The sequence below is a fragment of the Phaseolus vulgaris genome, chromosome 5, assembly GCF_000499845.2.
Source record: "Phaseolus vulgaris cultivar G19833 chromosome 5, P. vulgaris v2.0, whole genome shotgun sequence".
NCBI classification, from domain to species: domain Eukaryota; kingdom Viridiplantae; phylum Streptophyta; class Magnoliopsida; order Fabales; family Fabaceae; genus Phaseolus; species Phaseolus vulgaris.
Window position 1 is genome coordinate 38,792,465 of NC_023755.2, and position 18,219 is coordinate 38,810,683.

Here is an 18,219-nt window from a genome sequence, read left to right on the forward strand (position 1 = left end):
TGACAACTTCTGTCATTCTCATCAATTGTCGTATTGATGTGGGACTTGAGTTCTAGAGGCTTGATTTCAAGGTTAACCAGGCGTTGAGGAGTTTCAATAACTTCTTTTTTCAGAAAATTCAAATCTAACCATAATTTGATAATCACTCTTCACTGACAATTAACAAATAAAATACATCAAGCTACGGACTAATAGTACTTCTTGTCTTCAGATTACAACCTTTTTTCCATTTTTGGTGAGATAATTTCATATTACACACTCATGACTCATCCTGAAATACCACCCTATTTCCCCAACCTGTCTCTTAGAATCTTCAGTCCCATGTACCTGTGACAAATATGAATATATTATTAGGATACAAAAGGTGAATTATAATGTACATGATTGAGAATGTAATGTTTTCTATTTACATACCTTCCCATCATCATCACAGTGGCTTGAGGATTGGTTCCTGGTGACTCACTAAATGTGGAGCCATCTACCACACGGAGTCTGTCAACACCAAGAACCTTATGCTCAGAGTCTACCACTTTCCCCACATGGCACCCACCATGGTAGTGCCAAATAGTGATCACAGAGTCTCTACAAAACTGTTCTAGTGACTTTGTGTCATTGGGGTGTTTGGGTATGAGGTTGATATTAGCCTGCACACTGATGTTCAACATTTTCTCTGCGGTTTCTCTGTCACAAATGGTGTAGTTTGAGACGTGCTGTGACTGAACGACCTTTATGGCCAAGCGGATACCCTCCACGCAGCGCTTAAGATCATAAGGGTGACTGAAATAGTTGAAGGTAACAGCAGGGTTGTCTTCCACGTTAGTGTTTATCAATCTCAGTTCACCTGTTGACCAAGGACTGGCAACTTTTGACAATATGAACCCTCCCTTGAATGCTTCAATTGGTATGTCTTTCTTGCTCTTCACAAAAGCCTCAACAGCTTCTCGTGATCTTTGCTTTGGTGGAATTGTAGACAACTGCCCAATCTGGTTCATCATGTTGAAAAGTATAAATGAATTCTGATGGATATTGGTTATTACTTGCTAATTTACTATGCAGGTCCTTGATCATGTTTCTCTAAGGGCCTAGTTATTATGCATACAATGTGTAGTTAGTTTTCTGTTTTTCTGGCTACGGTTAACATAATAAGCTAAATGGAATTTAGATACCAAGAGCATATTTAGTAGGAGTTACTTAAACTAAGCTTCTGCTACATATAAAACTAACTTGTGCAAGTAATTGTTGAATGTCAGAAAATGAGACTTATATTATACTATAGAACTCATTTTTAATTGCATGACTTCCAATAAATCCAATGTGCTCTAAGTCTCTAAGATGATTCGTAATTGTGCACCCATAATAAGTAAATTTAGTGAATAAATTGCATACCTCAGCTGACAAGATACCATGGTGGCAGTGAATGCTGTCTTTGGACTGCCCAAAGCCACAACTAGTCTCAATGTACACACCCAGATTGGTTATACCCACAGTTTCTATGAGTGACTGCTGAACTGGTCTCTTGGAAGGAACAAAAATGGTGTTCATGGGATTATCTGCCATGCCTTTACCAACAAATTCATTGTCTAGCACAACAGGGATGTTGAATTTCTGAAGCTCTTCTTTGGGGCCAATTCCACTGAGCATTAGCAATTGAGGAGTGCCAATTGCCCCACTAGACACAATCACCTCACTCTGCCTCCCACTTCCCAGAAATGCCTCATGCTGCTTTCCATTTTCATCCTTGAAAATAACCCCAATAGCTTTTGGTTTTTTTCCTGCAACAGTAGCATCACCATTTTCAGTGATTTTAAGCTTCTCATAAAGGCCTTGAATGTTATAACTTTCAATTAGGGAACGTTTTCTTAATTGAATTCTCTAGATTACAGTGTGATGTCATGAGATATAGACAGATAGATACCTTAACATAAATGAGATTTTAAAGAATATGGTAAAAACTTAGTAACTCAATTCAAAGGCACAACAATTCTCTAACACAGAACTTTTTTGCTAAGATAAACACTAAAATAATTGAACACAAGCTCACAGAACTTCTCCAACATTCACATGAAAGGGGATTCTCCCATCAAATAGACCAATAATTTGATTATTAAAAATGTTTCTTAGATATGCATACCTGTTGTATCAAAAACAATCTTTTGGACAGTGGCATGGACGAGGACAGTGAGTTTCTGAGGGTTCCCAGTAGCAAGCAATTCAGCAGCAGTGTGGCGACGGCCAAATCTGTCAAAAATGGTTCCACCAACTTTGGTTCCATACTTATGATCATAGGTGAATCCATTAAAAGGAGACACACCAGCATCTAGAAGCCCATCCCTCACTGCTCTCTGCCAATCTGAAAACTTTGGACGGTGAACAACCTGCTTCTCCACCCAAGGATAAGACTCATTCACCAGCTTTGTATCCCACCCCACCTTCCTTATAAATCTGCATTTTAGTTTACAAAATGTTCAGAGAAAAAACATGTTTCACACTGCACATTACCTATGTAGCATAGGTTTTCTTGTTTCAGATAATTTAAGATAGGTTTTTAAACACACTTTATTATTAATGGAGAGATATCTCACATCGATCAAAAGTAATAAAATTTTGTATTATATAAACAAATGTAAAAGTTGCAAATTTAAATCGTAAAACTAATTTAATTAAACTTAAAATTTAATTTATAATAATCTCATTCACGTATTTTTATAAATTTTTCAAAAAGAAACTAATAAAAATGTATTGCTTATGAACTTGCTTGTTAAATATTTTATTGTATTATAATTTAAAGCATTTATTATCTTTTTAACATGATCCTTCTTCTCCTTCTAAATTAGTTTCTAATAAACATTTTTTTTAAATGATTCGTTAAGATAATTTAATTTTATGGTATATATTATTTTAGGCTTTGAGACTCTTTTAATCATCGTAAACAATACTTATTATACTAAAGTGAAGGAAAATCATTTAATATAATTTTTACTTTAAATTGTTTTAAAAACAGATATACACATTGTTTATATCTTTATTAAAATAATTGTTTTTTTAAACTAGTCTCAAACGGTTTTCTTGTATCATAAGTAAATTAAGGATAAAAAATACACAAGTGGAAAATTAAAAGGAAATGGATTAAAAAATATGTTACTTAGATGGATATAGACAAAATAGGAATAAATAAATTATATCAAACCATTTATACTGATTAAAGCTAACTATATTTATTTTTAAACTTTTTTACCCAATTCTTTCTTAACGCTAAAAATTTCATTATTTTAAAATATTTATTAAATTTAATGTAATAAGAAATTTTCTTTGACTTTTCAAAGCAGTAATAAGTAATAACAAAACAATACACCCACAGCCATATTTAATGACACACAGTAATGCTCGTAACATTTCTATATTATACAAACACCATATTAAAATTTGGCTTAAATTTATTTTTTGATCTTATAATTTTATATATAGAGAGAGAGAACTTTTATCCCTGATAAATTTTAGCTGCATATTTAATTTTCTAAAATTAAATAGTTTTATTCTATTATTTAATTTCTCAAAAAATACATATCTATAAATAATAATAGTATTAACTACTTATGTGAGATATTAGTAATAGGCTTAACCATTAATTTCAATATATGTTATTTTGATTTTCATATTAACAATTGAATAATATGTCAACATTATAAATTAAAATTGGTTAATTTTTAAATTTGAAAGACCATATAAAAATGGAATGATTATAATATAAAAATGAATTTGAGTATGGTATTTATTTATTGTATTCTATATTTTGTCTCTTTTTCTCCCTAGGTGTTGAATAGCATTGACTGGTCCATATAAACATAAAACAGGAAGACTAATAAATAAGAATTTAAGTCAAAATGAGTGTAATTTAAGAATTGAATGACCCTAAGGGCAAAGGAGCAGGGGTCCTACAAGCATCCTTAATGATTTTACCAAAAAATAAAAGTACCCTACAATCTATTGAATGACTCTTTTGGTGTGTCTCTTTTCTTCCCTTCATTTTCCTAATCTGACACTCTCACCTAACAACTTCCATTGCATAAAATAGGGTTACCAAGGTACACACAACAGCATTTAATTGATGAACTTGGAATTTTGTCAAAATAGATGTACTCTTTTTTATCATTGCCATAAATTTATAGGATCCCTCAACAACTTCTCCTTAGACCACATATTATATCATGAGAGCATCAACCTAATCTTTAAAAAAAAGTGGTTTTTATAAATAAATTAAACTATATCAAGAATAAAAAATATAATTTAAATCCAATTCAATCTTATAAAATCGATATATTTAAATCTACTTATATATTATTAAATATTTTTATCTTTATTTAAAAAATATTTTTTATAAGAAAAATAATTATATATATTTATTATGTTAGGTTAAGAAATTTACATTAAACTTAAAAGTTTGTTTTTGAAATTCAAATTTTAAATAAAGATTCAATGAGTTTGGATTGAAAGACATGGCCTGGTTTGGGGAGTATTGTCATCAATGGCATTTATTATTTAATAATAAATAGATAACTTCACACTACAACAAAATCATTAAATAAAAACTAATTTTATAGTTCAAAATTTATGTTATTGATAAATAATTTTTAAATTTGTATGAATCAACTATCAAGATTTTTGTTACCAAATTTAGAATTTAATTAATTGATAGTTAAAATTTTGATAGCTAATTAGATACTAATTTAAAAATTATTTATCAATAACAAAAACTAATTTAAAAATTAATATTTTTTTTAGTTCTAAAATGTATTAAATACTTTTATCGTTGAAATTAATTTTTATTTAATGATTTTTTTTAGTGTGATTAATGATCGTATAAATGTGTACCCTTCTTCTTTGTTTTTTTGTGGGTGGTATACAAATGTTAACCCCACACATAATTTATTTGGGAAACAACAATCAACAAACCCTAAAAATCATAATGAAAGAGACGGGAAAATTTAAAAAAAAAAAAAAAAAGCATTCATTGTTGAAGTTTTGAGTAAATTGATGTTTGCACGTAAACACAGATTGATTTAAAATGCTGTACTTGATAGTTGGAAGGAGATAAATGAGAGAAGCATAAAATTTCTCATTATGAACTTGAGTGATACTAAAAAAATGTCATATTAGAGAAAACAATGATTGTGAGACAAATATTAAATTATTAGTATAAATATTACCAATCTATATTATTTTAAATACTTTTAAAGTAAGTGAAAAATAAGAATTATAAACTCTATTTATTTAATCACATTTGAAAGGTCCATTGATATTAAAAGATTATTGTATGTCATTCATTTAAATAGTCATGTCATAATTAATCTATTTATAACATTAATAATCTACTTATAATTAATTACATTACTTTTATATATTATATTGCAATTTTATTGACGTGTACACCTTCAGTATACTTATACTGATAGTATGATGTATTATGTTGATATCGTAAATGTACCATATTTGTATCAATAAAATTATTTTCATCAGGTGAAATAGTAAGTTAGCATGGCAATTTAATTTTTGTTTCAATTAATTTATCAGGATAAATAATCATTAATCTATGATAAAACTCTTAAAAAAATAATGGATTTATATCTGTTAATTATCCATGTCTTGGAATTTAATATACTGTTTGCCTGCTGCATGTTTTAAATATTCGTCGGAATTTATTCAATTAACAAAAAAACTAATATTTTATAAAATAAATTCTTAATTTAGAAAAAAAATGTTTGAGTGGTTTGTTGTTTTGAAAAGAAAAATATGATAGTAATAATAGTTAAATGTTATGAAACACTAAAAAAGAAAAATCACTAAATAAAAACTTAGATATCAAATATAATTAATCAATATATTAACTAAATTATATATTATTTTAAAAATTAAAAAAAATTTAGTATCTAAATTAGTTTTTATTGTTAATAAAATTTACAAACTAATTTCTAAATTGATATCTAATTAGATACTAAAATTTTAACTAACAATTTTAAAATTTAAAATAATTAGTTAAAAATTAAATATTAATTTATAAATTAATTTATAAATTTTATGATAATAAAATTATTATATAGATATTAATAATTTTTTAATCTTTAAAATAGTATTTAATTTAGTGAGTAATTATTTTTTATAACAAAATTAGTTTCTATGATTTTTTTGTAATTTTTTGTAAAGTGGACGAAGAACAATGGCGAATAAGATTGATGTGAAGAAGAAGAAGGTGGTGGTTACCTAGGGCTAGCACGAGTGTAGAAGCCGGCGTTAATGGAACTGCCACCTCCCAAAACCCTTCCCCTTGCATTGAGCACTCCATCTGTTGAAATGAAGTACTGAGAAGCCGAAGTTGGAGAAGTGTCTGCCAAAGTAATGTGAAAGTTCTGCAGAAATGTGACATTAGGGTTGTTGAAAGGGACTCCTCCTCTTTCAAGCACCAGAACTTTGAATTTCTCAGACAGAGTTGCAGCCAATGGACACCCTGCAGTGCCCCCTCCCACAATTATATAGTCATACCCTCCATTCCTTAAACCCTCCACTGACCTTCCTCTCCTGATAAATGGGTACCCTTCATACCAGTTCTTCTTTCCTGCAGTCATTTATATTTTCATCTTCAACAACATTTACTATATAGTAACAATATTTCTTCACCATAACCTCAACTCTATGAACCGATTTTATGGAGTTGAATTAGGCTTAAAGTTCACTTCGTAATAACTCAAAATAAAAGATTCTATTGTAGTGTTAGGTGTGTAGCTGTGTGGAATGTGTTGTGTTGTATGTACTGTCATAAAACATAACAGAATCTGTTTTTGTATGTATTAGGAAAGTGAACATTTTGTCTATCATCTATTACATGACATTCTAGCCCAGTGAAATATATAGCACAGAAAAATGCTTAGAGATTGTAACATATATGCTGAAAATGAAAACTGTAGAAAATGCAGAGAAATGATGTATATAATATATAGATATATAGAAGGTGTTGAGTGTATATATATATTATTAGATGGAGGAGACCTTGAGAAAGAGGTGGATAGTTGAGGAGGCATAGGAGTAAGAAAAGCAAGAATTTGAGTGCACCAATGGAAGCCATGGAGTCTGAGAAAAGCAGTGACTGAGAACAGCTTCTTCAACCTCTAAGTGGCTGCCTCTGGTTGGCCTTCTCTCTGGTGTGCATGTGCACCATATAAATATTCTCAAATACATCCTACCTGTACCAAAAACTCTGCCCCCACTGCTCTATTCTTTAACACATTTTTAAGAGAATTAATGTTAACTATAATGTTTTATGAATTATAACAGAATATTTTCTCCTCTCTAAAATACATTAAAAACTTAAATGTTAAACAAATTTATTAAATATAAGAAACACAAATTTACAAATTTTACTCGACTAGAGAAAAAGACATTTCATACATCTTATAAATAGTTGTTTTTATAAGGTTAGGTTAAACCTAAAATTTATTTTTTAATGATATCAGAGTCATTTATAGTTTATCATAACGAGAAAGTTTATTGACATTTTCAAATCATCAATTATCAGAACACCTATAAATAGGTATTTGTAAATCAATGCACTTTGATTTACAAATGTGGCCTTACCAATGACCGCATTTGTAAATCAATGTGCTTTGATTTACAAATGCGGCCTTACCAATGACCGCATTTGTAAATCAATGTGCGTGATTTACAAATGCGGTCTAATGATCGCATTTGTAAATCAAAATAATTTCAAAAATGCCACCGCTTTTTTAACGAATGCGTTTAAGCGTTGAGCCGCGTTTAATAATGAGCACTCTTTTCTTATTTTTGTACTAGTAATGCATCGACGAGTTGACCAGTTTATGCTTAAGTGGATATAAAATTTCACTTTATAAATAGTTTTTATAGAGTTGAATTCGACTTAAAGTTCATTTTCTAATATGGTATCAGAGTCATTTATAATTTATCTTAATAAGAGTTTATTAGTCTTATCAGAGTATTCGTTATCGAACTACTCATAAAGTAATCGTTTTGGTTTTTTTTTAGGGTTGTTAATTTTTGGTTGTATAGGTTTGAGTGATGGATAAGTTCATATATATAGAAATTGATTAAGGTAATGAAGTGAAGAAAAATTGTTTGAAAAAGAAAAAAAATGGCAACAAGAGGAGCATGAAATGAAAGATTGAAGATGGAAATGAAGGAAGGGAGTTAATAGCAATGAATGTAAGTCTCCCGTGCTTGTTGAGAAAGGGTGAAACAGCATTTGCAGAAGGCATTTAATAATGGGAAGATGCTGACCGTTGGATTTGGCAAACTCTGCAAACTTACCACAACTTTTATAACAAGACAGCTCACTCACCGGCACCACCAATAAAGCTCCCTATTTATTATTCTACCAAATTTATGTTAATTCTCTCTCTCCATTCACTCTTTTCTTTTCCTTCCTTCTTTATTTTCACTTCATTAATAATCACTTTTCCTTTCTCACTTTTATGTTTTTTTGGAAAATAAAATATCCAATTTATACCCATAACTTTTTAATCTACTCATTTTAATATAAAAAACATTTAGTCTCTCCATTTTTAAAAATCAATCATTTTAGTCGGCCTATAGAACTTTCATTGCTAAAATGTCAATATTAATTTTTAAATAATATAAAATTTTTAATAAAAAAATTTATTATTATAAAACTTCACATTTCATTTAAATTGATCTCTATATTATTATAAAAAAATATCACTAAAAAATATATACATAAATATGATAGAATATACCAAAATTCATATATATAAATAAATAAAATCGTAGCTTATATCTATTCATAAATAAATCTAATAAATAAATAAATGAAATTCTATTATAAAAATAAAATTAGATTCATAAAATTCTATTATAAAAATAAAATTAAATTCTATTAGATTTTTTTGAGTAAATCCAGAAACACACTGCTTTTTTTAAGTATGAGACTATTTATTTATTTTAAGGTGATAAAAATACTTTTATATTGACTTTCACATGGTTACAATTTTTTCTTTTAATTTTTGTGGCAGAAAAATAATCAAGTCAATAGAGATTGTCCTGTGGAAATATTAATTTACTATGTATTTTTTATGCAATAAGTGTTGTCGATTTTCTTTTTTAATATAATATGTCCTGAAAAGTCAAGTGAATATAATAATACTTTTGAAATTTTAAAAATATTTTCATTTAAATTCACCTAAATAAGTATTACCTCACATATCAATGTCTACGTAATATTTAATTGTCTAAATAAATGTATACCTATTGTATTAAGATTATTCAATTTTTTACAACTATACTGAAAGTAAACAATTAATAATATTTGTTCTATGGTATACAAGAAATATATAATAAATTAACACGTTACTGCATCATTTGAGCTAAAATTAGTGATATAATAAATTTAGAAATAAAAAATATATATATGATCCTTAATTTTCCTCCAAAATGTGTCTCCAGTGCATACTCTGAATAGAAAAATTTATTGTGGTGATCATTGGCTGTGTTATTTGGTGGTTCTGTTTATGAGTTGACCAAGCCGAAGGAACAATGAATGATCCATTATTTTAATTTATCTACTTCCAGTGTTTGTTTCAAATAATTAATTAGGAAATTAATTTGGCATTAAACATAAATAAAAAGACGAATAAATGCAGCAGAAGGTACATATACTGTTATATATACGAACCAGTAGGAGACAAATATACGTAGTATTTGTTATACCACCTCCTCCCCCAACAATTATGCACAAATTAATACAAAAGAAAAATCATATGCTACAAAACATGCCTACAAGTTGCCCAACTATGTGCAACTCTCGTCTACATCAGTAATAAATGCAAACATATATAATAATATATATATTGTTCATTTTGTTGCTCTATAGCTAACTCTTTTAGAAAATAGGTGTATGTATTTTGTATACATGATACATGCATAGTTCATTCTATGTATATGAGTTGTATTTTTGTCTATATATGTTATTCTGTTATGATAAATGAGTCTCTTCTTCTTTGTTTTTTTTTTAATATGATATTATAGTTATTTTTTTAAGATAGTTAAGAGATTTAGTCAAATCCAAATATTTAATTATACATAAACTTTCAGTCCTATTGTAAAATACAGTATTATAAGTATTATAAGAGTGGTTCTTGCTCATGTTATCATAACTTAATATGTCAAATAGATGTAAATTAAAAGTGATTATGAAATCCAATCTAGATTTAGTATAAATCCATTTTAAATGGATTGGAGTCAAAATTCATACCTATTTTAAATAGATCAAATTTATTTGGATTTTCTCAATTTCATTTAAAATAGATTAAATTTATATTAAATTCACTTTGTCAATTAGATTAAATTCATCTTGATCTGTACATGAACTGACTTGCCTCAACTTAGGTTCGGACCGACTCCACTTGGATCCGGATCGATTCTGCTAGACCTGGACTCGGCTCGACCTAGGTCTGAGCAGACTTGACTTTACTTGGGCCCGGGTCAACTCAGCTTGACTTGGACGCGAGCTGACTCGACCTTGTACTAGTCTGACTCAACTCGCCATGAATCTGGGCCCACTTAGCTTGACATGGGTTTGGGATCACTCAACTCGACATGGACTCGGGCAACTCGACATGGGTCGGACCGACTTAACTCGATATGGACCTATCGGCTCAACATGGACCTAGATCAACTTGACTCAACATGAACCCAAACCGACTTGACTCGACATGGACCCAAGCTCACTTGACTCAACATGTATGCAGACCGACTCGACTCTATATGAACTTAAATTGACTAAGTTCGATCACGATCCGAGTCAACTTGACTCGACATGAACCTACACTATCATATAAGTCTAGATTGACTAGACTCGATATGAATTCAAACTGATATGAATTCAAACTGACTAGTTAATTGACTCAACCTGAGTTAATAGAAAATTGTTAACTTTTTCATGTTACATTGCAAGTTGTACTCAAAAGTTGAAATACCAATGAAAAAGTAAGAGTTATTATACTTATAAGAAAAATAAGCACGTGATACCAACCTCCTCTTCTGCAAACTCTGATGTCTCTCACACTTATATATTTAAACTCTGCTTTTTCTAAGATCGATAAAAAAATATTGGAGTTAGAAGTTTAACAAGTTTCTTTAACAATGTAAAAAATGTAAAACAAATAGTGATTTTCTTTTAGGAAAGAAGACACCATTTTCGTTGTTGAGTCAAAAATAAGGTAGGCAATTTTTATTTTTTTTAACACTTTTCTCTTTTTGGTTAAAACATCATTGATTTGTTCTGGGAGGTAACAATTATGCACAGATCTCATCATATCATTAATATTGCCACTTTTTTTTTTATTGTATAACTGTGAAAAACAAAACCTCTTTTTGAAAGTTATTGCGCAACAACACGCATATATGAGCCTCAGTCATAATTCATGCTTAATGAACTTTATGATATTCACGTTCCTTGCACACAGTGCACAAATTCAACATAAATACCAAATCTATGCCCTCACAAACAGAATATATATATATATATATATATATATATATATATATATAATGCACATGTTTTACTGTTTTAATTCCTAAAAAACTTTCCAATTTTCTTTTAAAAAAAGACAAATATTATTGTTTTAGTTGAAGTTGGTAAAAAATTGTTGTGTAAATAATTCACTCCAAATTTATAGTGGGTGTTTTTTTTTATCAGCAATAAGTTTTAAAAGTACCGTAAAAGTTTATTTTCCTTCTTATGCTATAAGCAGTGAAGAAGAAGAAATTATTTGTATAAATTTACTATTCTTCTAGTGCTTTTGCTACATAAAAAATTAAGGATCTATAATTTTTTGTTTAACAATTATGTATTACTAATGTAAATAAATATCAAATGAATTACGTAAAGTTTAATAAATTTAAGCATTTTTCCACATCTTAGCATATTGGTGTACATTTTGATTAACGTAATCAATAATATGAAATATTTTAAAACTAAACTAAGCGTAAACTTGAGTATATCCAACGGATCAAAACAAATTAACAAAAAAACTCATAAAATTTATTATTGAATTATCTCCTAAGAGCATATTCAATAGTATGTAAGAATTTATAATAAGTTTACAATTATTTTGTTTCACTTTATAGCAAAAGCTCACTGAATTTTTATACTAAGACAACTTAACCAAGGTTGTTTTTTTGATTTTAGTTTAATCCCAAGTCCCACATCGGTGAGTTCATTGTTTGGGAAGGAGGTTTGAGGGTTATAAATTAAACTCTCCTCCTTCACTGTTAAATATCCTCAATTTGTAATATCTTCTCTCATAATAATAAAAGGGAGTTTACATGGGTAATGATAATCTAAAGCAAATGTTGCAAATGTTGCAGAAAGCAAAAGTGGTGTGTTGATTGTCTCGCTTTCAGCATCATTGCATTCTTAAAGCAACTTCAGGAGCACTGATGATGTTGAAAGGCGTGATGAAGAACAATTTGTATTACTATCAAGGTATATGAGACAACGAAGTTGTGGCATATGAGGTCGGGACATGCTGGAGAGAAATCCTTGCAAATTCTTACCAAGCAGGGATTGTTGAAAGGTACGAAGGCTTGCAAACTTGAATTTTGTGAGCATTGTGTCCTGGGAAAACAACGAAGAGTGAAGTTTGGCACTGCAATTCACAATACCAAGGGTATTCTGGATTATGTGCATTCAGATGTGTGGGGACCTGCCAAGACTCCGTCAATCGAAGGTAGGCATTATTTTGTCACTTTTGTGGATGATTTTTCCAGGAGAGTTTGGGTGTTTACTATGAAGAACAAAAATGATGTGCTTGAAATTTTCCTTAAGTGGAAAGATGAAGTTGAAAACCAGACAGGAAGGAAGATTAAGGTTCTCCGAACCGACAATGGAGGAGAATACAAGAGTGATCCGTTCCTGAAGGTATGCCAAGATTGTGGCATAGTTCGGCACTTCACTGTTAGAAAAACACCACAGCAGAATGGGGTGTCAGAGCGTATGAACAAGATACTTGTGGAGAAAGTTCGTTGTATGTTGTTTAATGCTGAGTTAGGCAGAGAGTTTTGGACTGAGGGTGACATACGCTCAACATCTCGTCAATCGTTTGCCATCATCTGCTATAGATGGCAAAACCCCGTTAGAGGTATGGTCTGGAAAACCTGCAACTGATTATGATTCTTTGCATGTTTTTGGTTCTATTGCATATTATCATGTGATTGAATCAAAGTTGGATCCACGGGTAAAGAAGGCTCTTTTCATGGGCTTTAGTCCTGGAGTGAAGGGATACCGTTTGTGGTGTCTAGAGGCAAAGAAGACGATTATCAGCAGGGATGTTACCTTTGATGAATCTGCCATGTTAAAGAAGGTAAATCCAGAAGGAGCTGATAGTACTCCACAACAGGTGGAGTGTGTTCGGAAGCAGGTGGAGTTTGAGCAGACAGTGGTGATCCCAACACGAAATACCACAAGTGACTCTCCTATGGAAGAAGAAGAGTCAGATGAGGAAGAGGTTCCTACCCAAGAATCTCAACAGCGCCAATTGTAGTTAGAAGACAGAGACGAGATATTCAGAAGCCTGCTCGTTTCATGGATATGGTTGCCTATGCACTTCCAGTTGTTGATGACATTCCATCCACTTACCCAAAAGCCATTCTGAGTTCAGAGAGTGGTAATTTGGCAGGTGCGATGGAAGAGGAGATGCAGTCTTTGAAGAAGAACAAGACGTGGAAGCTGGCACAATTACCAAAAGGTAAGAAGGCAATTGGGTGCAAATGGGTATTTGCAAAAAAAGAAGAATTTTCTAATAAAGAAGATGTTCGCTACAAGACAAGGTGGTTACAAGGACTAAGTTTGAACACTGTTTAGACTTGGTTAATATCTTGCACATTTGAAGTTGGCGCCCGAAGGCGCAAATTTGAAGCATTACAAAGTTTGTTTTTGTTATGTTTTGAGAAGATTTGTTTTAGGTGGGACTTGAAATTAAGCCAAGGTGGAGATTTGTTGATTTTGGTTTAATCCCAAGTACCACATCGGTGGGTTCATTGTTTGGGAAGGAGGTTTGAGGGTTATAAATTAAACTCTCCTCCTTCACTGTTGAATATTCTCAATTTGTAATATCTTCTCTCATAATAATAAAAGGGAGTTGTTTTTGCTGTGCTCGGAGATTAGACTAAACAGGCCGAACTCCGTTATTCAATATTATTTGTCGGGTAGCTCTGTTAGGGTTTTGTTTTAGTGGGAAAATTATCCGTTTTTTCCAACAGTTTTTGCCTAGCTTCTCAGGCACCCATAGATAATGTTAAAAGACTGTTTTATTATTAAAAAAAAAATATTTTGGATTCTACCATTCTTGAATGTATTTTTTTTTATTTCTCTCGAAATATAGAATTAAAAAGATATTTTCAAAATTCATAAGATATTTCAGGCCGACTATGTAATCTGAATTTTTTTTCCCAAAAAAAAGAGTATAAGATGATCCGAATTCAAAAATATCTTCAAAATTTTACAATTCAGAGATACCTTTTCAATTCTATAATTTTGAATGTATTTTTTCTTGAAGAAACTCATTATGAATTATAGAATTCAAAAGATATTTTCAATTTAAAAATATCTTTTAAATTCTATAGTTTAATTTTTTTTTTATACCACTTATTTCAAAATGAAAAACATCAATAAAGTAAATGGTGATTTTGGTATTTTAAAAAGGATGAATGTGTCACAAGAAATTATGGAGCTGCAAAAAGAAAAAGCCCATAACTAAGGTATGAGCCTATATATCAAGTACTCACTGCAAAAGTTATTGGGCTTGCCTATGTATCAACTGCTTCCTTCTAATATGTTAAGTCCTATACCATTCCCTTTTCATCTCCATGATTTCTTACACGAGATGTTTTGAAAAAATCTAAAATGTTTTAATTTTCAATATTGAAAATTCTAAAAACATGTTTTAATTAAAATATATTTTAAATTATGTAATATATAAATATTCAGACGTAGAACCTAAAATACATTTTTATATCAATTTAAAAATATAACTCAAATTGTATAATTTAAAATGTATTTTTTTCATAATTTAAAATACATTTTCTGACAATGTAGTTTGAAGATACATTTTAAATTTTACGTTTCTATATTACTAATTTAAAATACATTTTTAGATTCAAAATACAACCTACAATTTAGATTACCTTTTTGGACTCCGTAATTCAAAATACACTTTAGATAACACAATCTAGAATATTCTTTTAGATTATAAATTTAAATATTTTTTACCTATAGATAATTTAAACTTTTTTTATACCTATAACTATGCAGGAAGAAAATATGACTAAATCATATTTATATTGAATAATGATATGTTATAAATTGCACACTATGTTTTGTGTGGAAAGCTTTATATTATTTTTTTTATCTTTGTTTTTAAACTATGTGGAACTTGATGACAGATCCAAACAAAATTCTTTGTTGGTCTGAACTATGCTTTTGTTTTGGTGTGTTCATGATTCCCGGTATAAGATTAAACCTACCAAACAGCTGATTGGGTTTTGGAATTTTTTTCTTCTAAATTTGTTTATTAAATCCTTACAAAATTGTTGAAAAATGGGTCTTTTAATTGTCTAAATAATGATATACAAAAGAATCCTTTTAAATAAAATCTATTAAATTGGAAGAAATATGTCTTTTGCTTTCATCTTTAAGCTAAACTCTATCAAATATTATATTTCTCAATGTAATTAAAATATATTAAGATAACATTATAATTCAATTCTTTAAAACTAAAAATCAAGGTTCCACACAAAAATATTTATCCAGCTTTAGAAATTTTAAAAGTTAAAAATTAGAACAAAAAATCTGATCACTTTCTAGAGATTAAAACACTATTAACTCATAATCTTATAAGTATAGTTCCTGTATCATTATATAAAACATTGATTATCAAAAAATTGCATAATAAATGATAATTATTTAAAAATATTTTCTTAGAGTATAATGATTTGAACGAAATTAAAAAAAAAACTAAATCTTAACTTGGATTGAATTCATCCATAAAACATGTGAAAATCTTTTAATGAACAGAACATATGACGAACACATAAAATAAACCCAACCAAAGTGTTCTTCCTTCTACCACGTTTTTTGTCTTCAGAAAGCAGCCTCAAAGTATTCTCTGCTTTTATGGACTAAATTGCCCCTCCATTGAAGCAAAAGCAAGTTCAAGTTGCAATTGCGTGCTTTTTCTTCCACAACCCTTCAATTTAGCTTTTCATTTGCATGCAGCAGTTGGATTTCTCTAGGGTTTGATGGTTACGACGGATCAAATAAGCTGAGGCTAAGGTCAGTAGAAAAGTTTCAAATTTCTTGCCCCAATCAATAATTTATTCACTCCCAATTACTTTTACCGGTTCCTGAGTCGAGGGTTTTTGTAAATTTCTCATTTTGACTGCGGATTCTGTTAAGTATCGAATTGGGGGGTACCCTGCATTCTGTGGGGGTGTCCGATAATTTTGTCTATCTGAGATTTTTGGGATTGAGCAAATGTTTTGCAATTTACAGCTTCAATGTCACTGTTAGACAGTGAAAATTGTGTTTATGTGTTGGTAATTGACCCCCTAATGAACCTTGTTTAGCATTTATAAACATAGTTACTTGATATGATTTGTGGTAATGGCACATTTTGTGTATATATTGCTCCAGTTGTGGTTAGAATCAGGAGAAGAAGATGGCGTTTTATGAGTTATGGACTAGTGAGTGGGTGAAGTAATAGTACTCTGGAATACCTGTACAAGGGAAGAAGGAGAAATATTTTCTTTTCTTTTTTTAGTACTTTAGTGATCAACCCGAACAGATGAATTATTTATTCTTGTATGGCATTGGTGTATGCTTCAGATTTATAATTTTGAAATTATTATTGTTCTGAATGAAGTTAGTATTCAAAACCAAAGGGTTGCCATAAACTTGTGATTTTCCTTCCAGTTTTGCCAGGTGAAGAAAATGATTCTTGCAAAGCAGTACCGATGCGTACATTCATCTAGCTGTCAATGCACTAAAGGGCATTTTACTGAAGATGTGATATTCTTAGTATTTTATCATTTGAATTGGAATCCAAAGCTAATTGCTACTCTGTCATGTGCATGCAAATGGTTTGATGATTTTGCCAAGAGAGTTCTGTGGAAAGAGTTTTGTCGAACAAGAGCTCCAAAAATGATGCTTGATCTGCAGTCTAGTGGGAGTCACAGTGTTGATGGGAACTGGAGAGCCCTGGGGAAGCTGCTTATCTACTGTGCAGGAAGCAAGAAAGGTGGTTTGTTCACCAACATTCACATCCCTGGTCATTTTGTTTATCAGACACGATTTTCTAGAACATCTGGAAGGAGCTTTCTCTTGCCACAATGCAGAACTGATGTTTTGTATGTATCTGATCCTTGCGAGCATCTGGACCAAGGTGAAGAGGGAGACATAGGGTTCTTCCGAGGAGTTTTTAAGTCATTTTCAGCTTCAAAAGTGAAGAAGATGCTTGTCAAGAAAAGTGCCAAGTTTCATCCAACAGAAGTGTGCCCTTATTGTAAAGCAAAGTTGTGGAACATGCTGCAAGCCAATATGATCCCTCAGAGTGCTAGTTGCAGATTGGGTTCCTATGAAGATTGTGTTGAGTATTATGTATGCCTAAACGGTCACATGCTTGGCTTCTGCACCCTATTACCATTGTCTGATTCTGAATAAGCATCTCAGTTGGTGTAATATAAATGATTATCTGGTATTTTCCTGTATCTGTAAAACATAATTTCTCTCCTGTTTATGTTTTCTTCTTTATTTCAATATAAAATGAAAATTGAGGCTGGAAATTTATCTGTGCATAGAAGGATAATTTTGCTGTCACTTTCTATAATTCAGAGACTATCATTCATCAAGGATCAATGTTGTCTCAACCAAACATTTGGGGAACAAAATGAATATTTACATGATATCCTTTTGTTATTGTTTTGAATAATTTTTCAATGATTTCAAACTATGTTGGATATTGATTAGAAATAAAAATATTTTTAATATATAAGTAATATATTAAGTTAAGTTTATAATTCGTTTCTTAATAATTAAGTGAATGTAAAATATTCTCCAAATGTTTATTTTTATCTTCCACTTAAAATCTAAATCATAAAATCTCAGGATTTTTGTTCATTTTA

The 18,219-nt window shown here is 30.2% G+C and overlaps 2 protein-coding genes across 2 annotated transcripts; one reads left to right on the forward strand and one right to left on the reverse strand.

The window, feature by feature from the left end:
• Window positions 1-125: 125 nt before the first annotated feature.
• LOC137835854 (protein HOTHEAD-like) lies at window positions 126-7,254 on the reverse strand. Its single transcript, XM_068644583.1, has 6 exons — window positions 7,039-7,254; window positions 6,256-6,607; window positions 2,132-2,442; window positions 1,387-1,772; window positions 415-983; window positions 126-327 (listed from the first exon to the last, which is right to left on the reverse strand). The coding sequence occupies exons 1-6, from the start codon at window positions 7,112-7,114 to the stop codon at window positions 285-287; spliced, it is 1,737 nt and encodes a 578-aa protein (XP_068500684.1). The 5' UTR covers window positions 7,115-7,254; the 3' UTR covers window positions 126-284.
• An 8,930-nt stretch (window positions 7,255-16,184) lies between these two features.
• LOC137835855 (EID1-like F-box protein 2) lies at window positions 16,185-17,880 on the forward strand. Its single transcript, XM_068644584.1, has 2 exons — window positions 16,185-16,372; window positions 17,012-17,880. Exon 2 carries the CDS (start codon window positions 17,030-17,032, stop codon window positions 17,756-17,758), a length of 729 nt encoding a protein of 242 aa, XP_068500685.1. The 5' UTR covers window positions 16,185-16,372; window positions 17,012-17,029; the 3' UTR covers window positions 17,759-17,880.
• Window positions 17,881-18,219: the final 339 nt, after the last annotated feature.

Excerpts from the sequence above, each read along its gene's own strand:
- LOC137835855 (XM_068644584.1), top strand. The coding sequence starts at position 17,030 with ATGATTCTTGCAAAGCAGTACCGATGCGTACATTCATCTAGCTGTCAA.
- LOC137835854 (XM_068644583.1), bottom strand. The coding sequence starts at position 7,114 with ATGGCTTCCATTGGTGCACTCAAATTCTTGCTTTTCTTACTCCTATGC. Across the intron at positions 1,773-2,131 it reads GATTGTTTTTGATACAACAG|GAAAAAAACCAAAAGCTATT; the intron begins GTATGCATATCT and ends CTACTGTTGCAG. Across the intron at positions 984-1,386 it reads ATGGTATCTTGTCAGCTGAG|ATTGGGCAGTTGTCTACAAT; the intron begins GTATGCAATTTA and ends ATGATGAACCAG.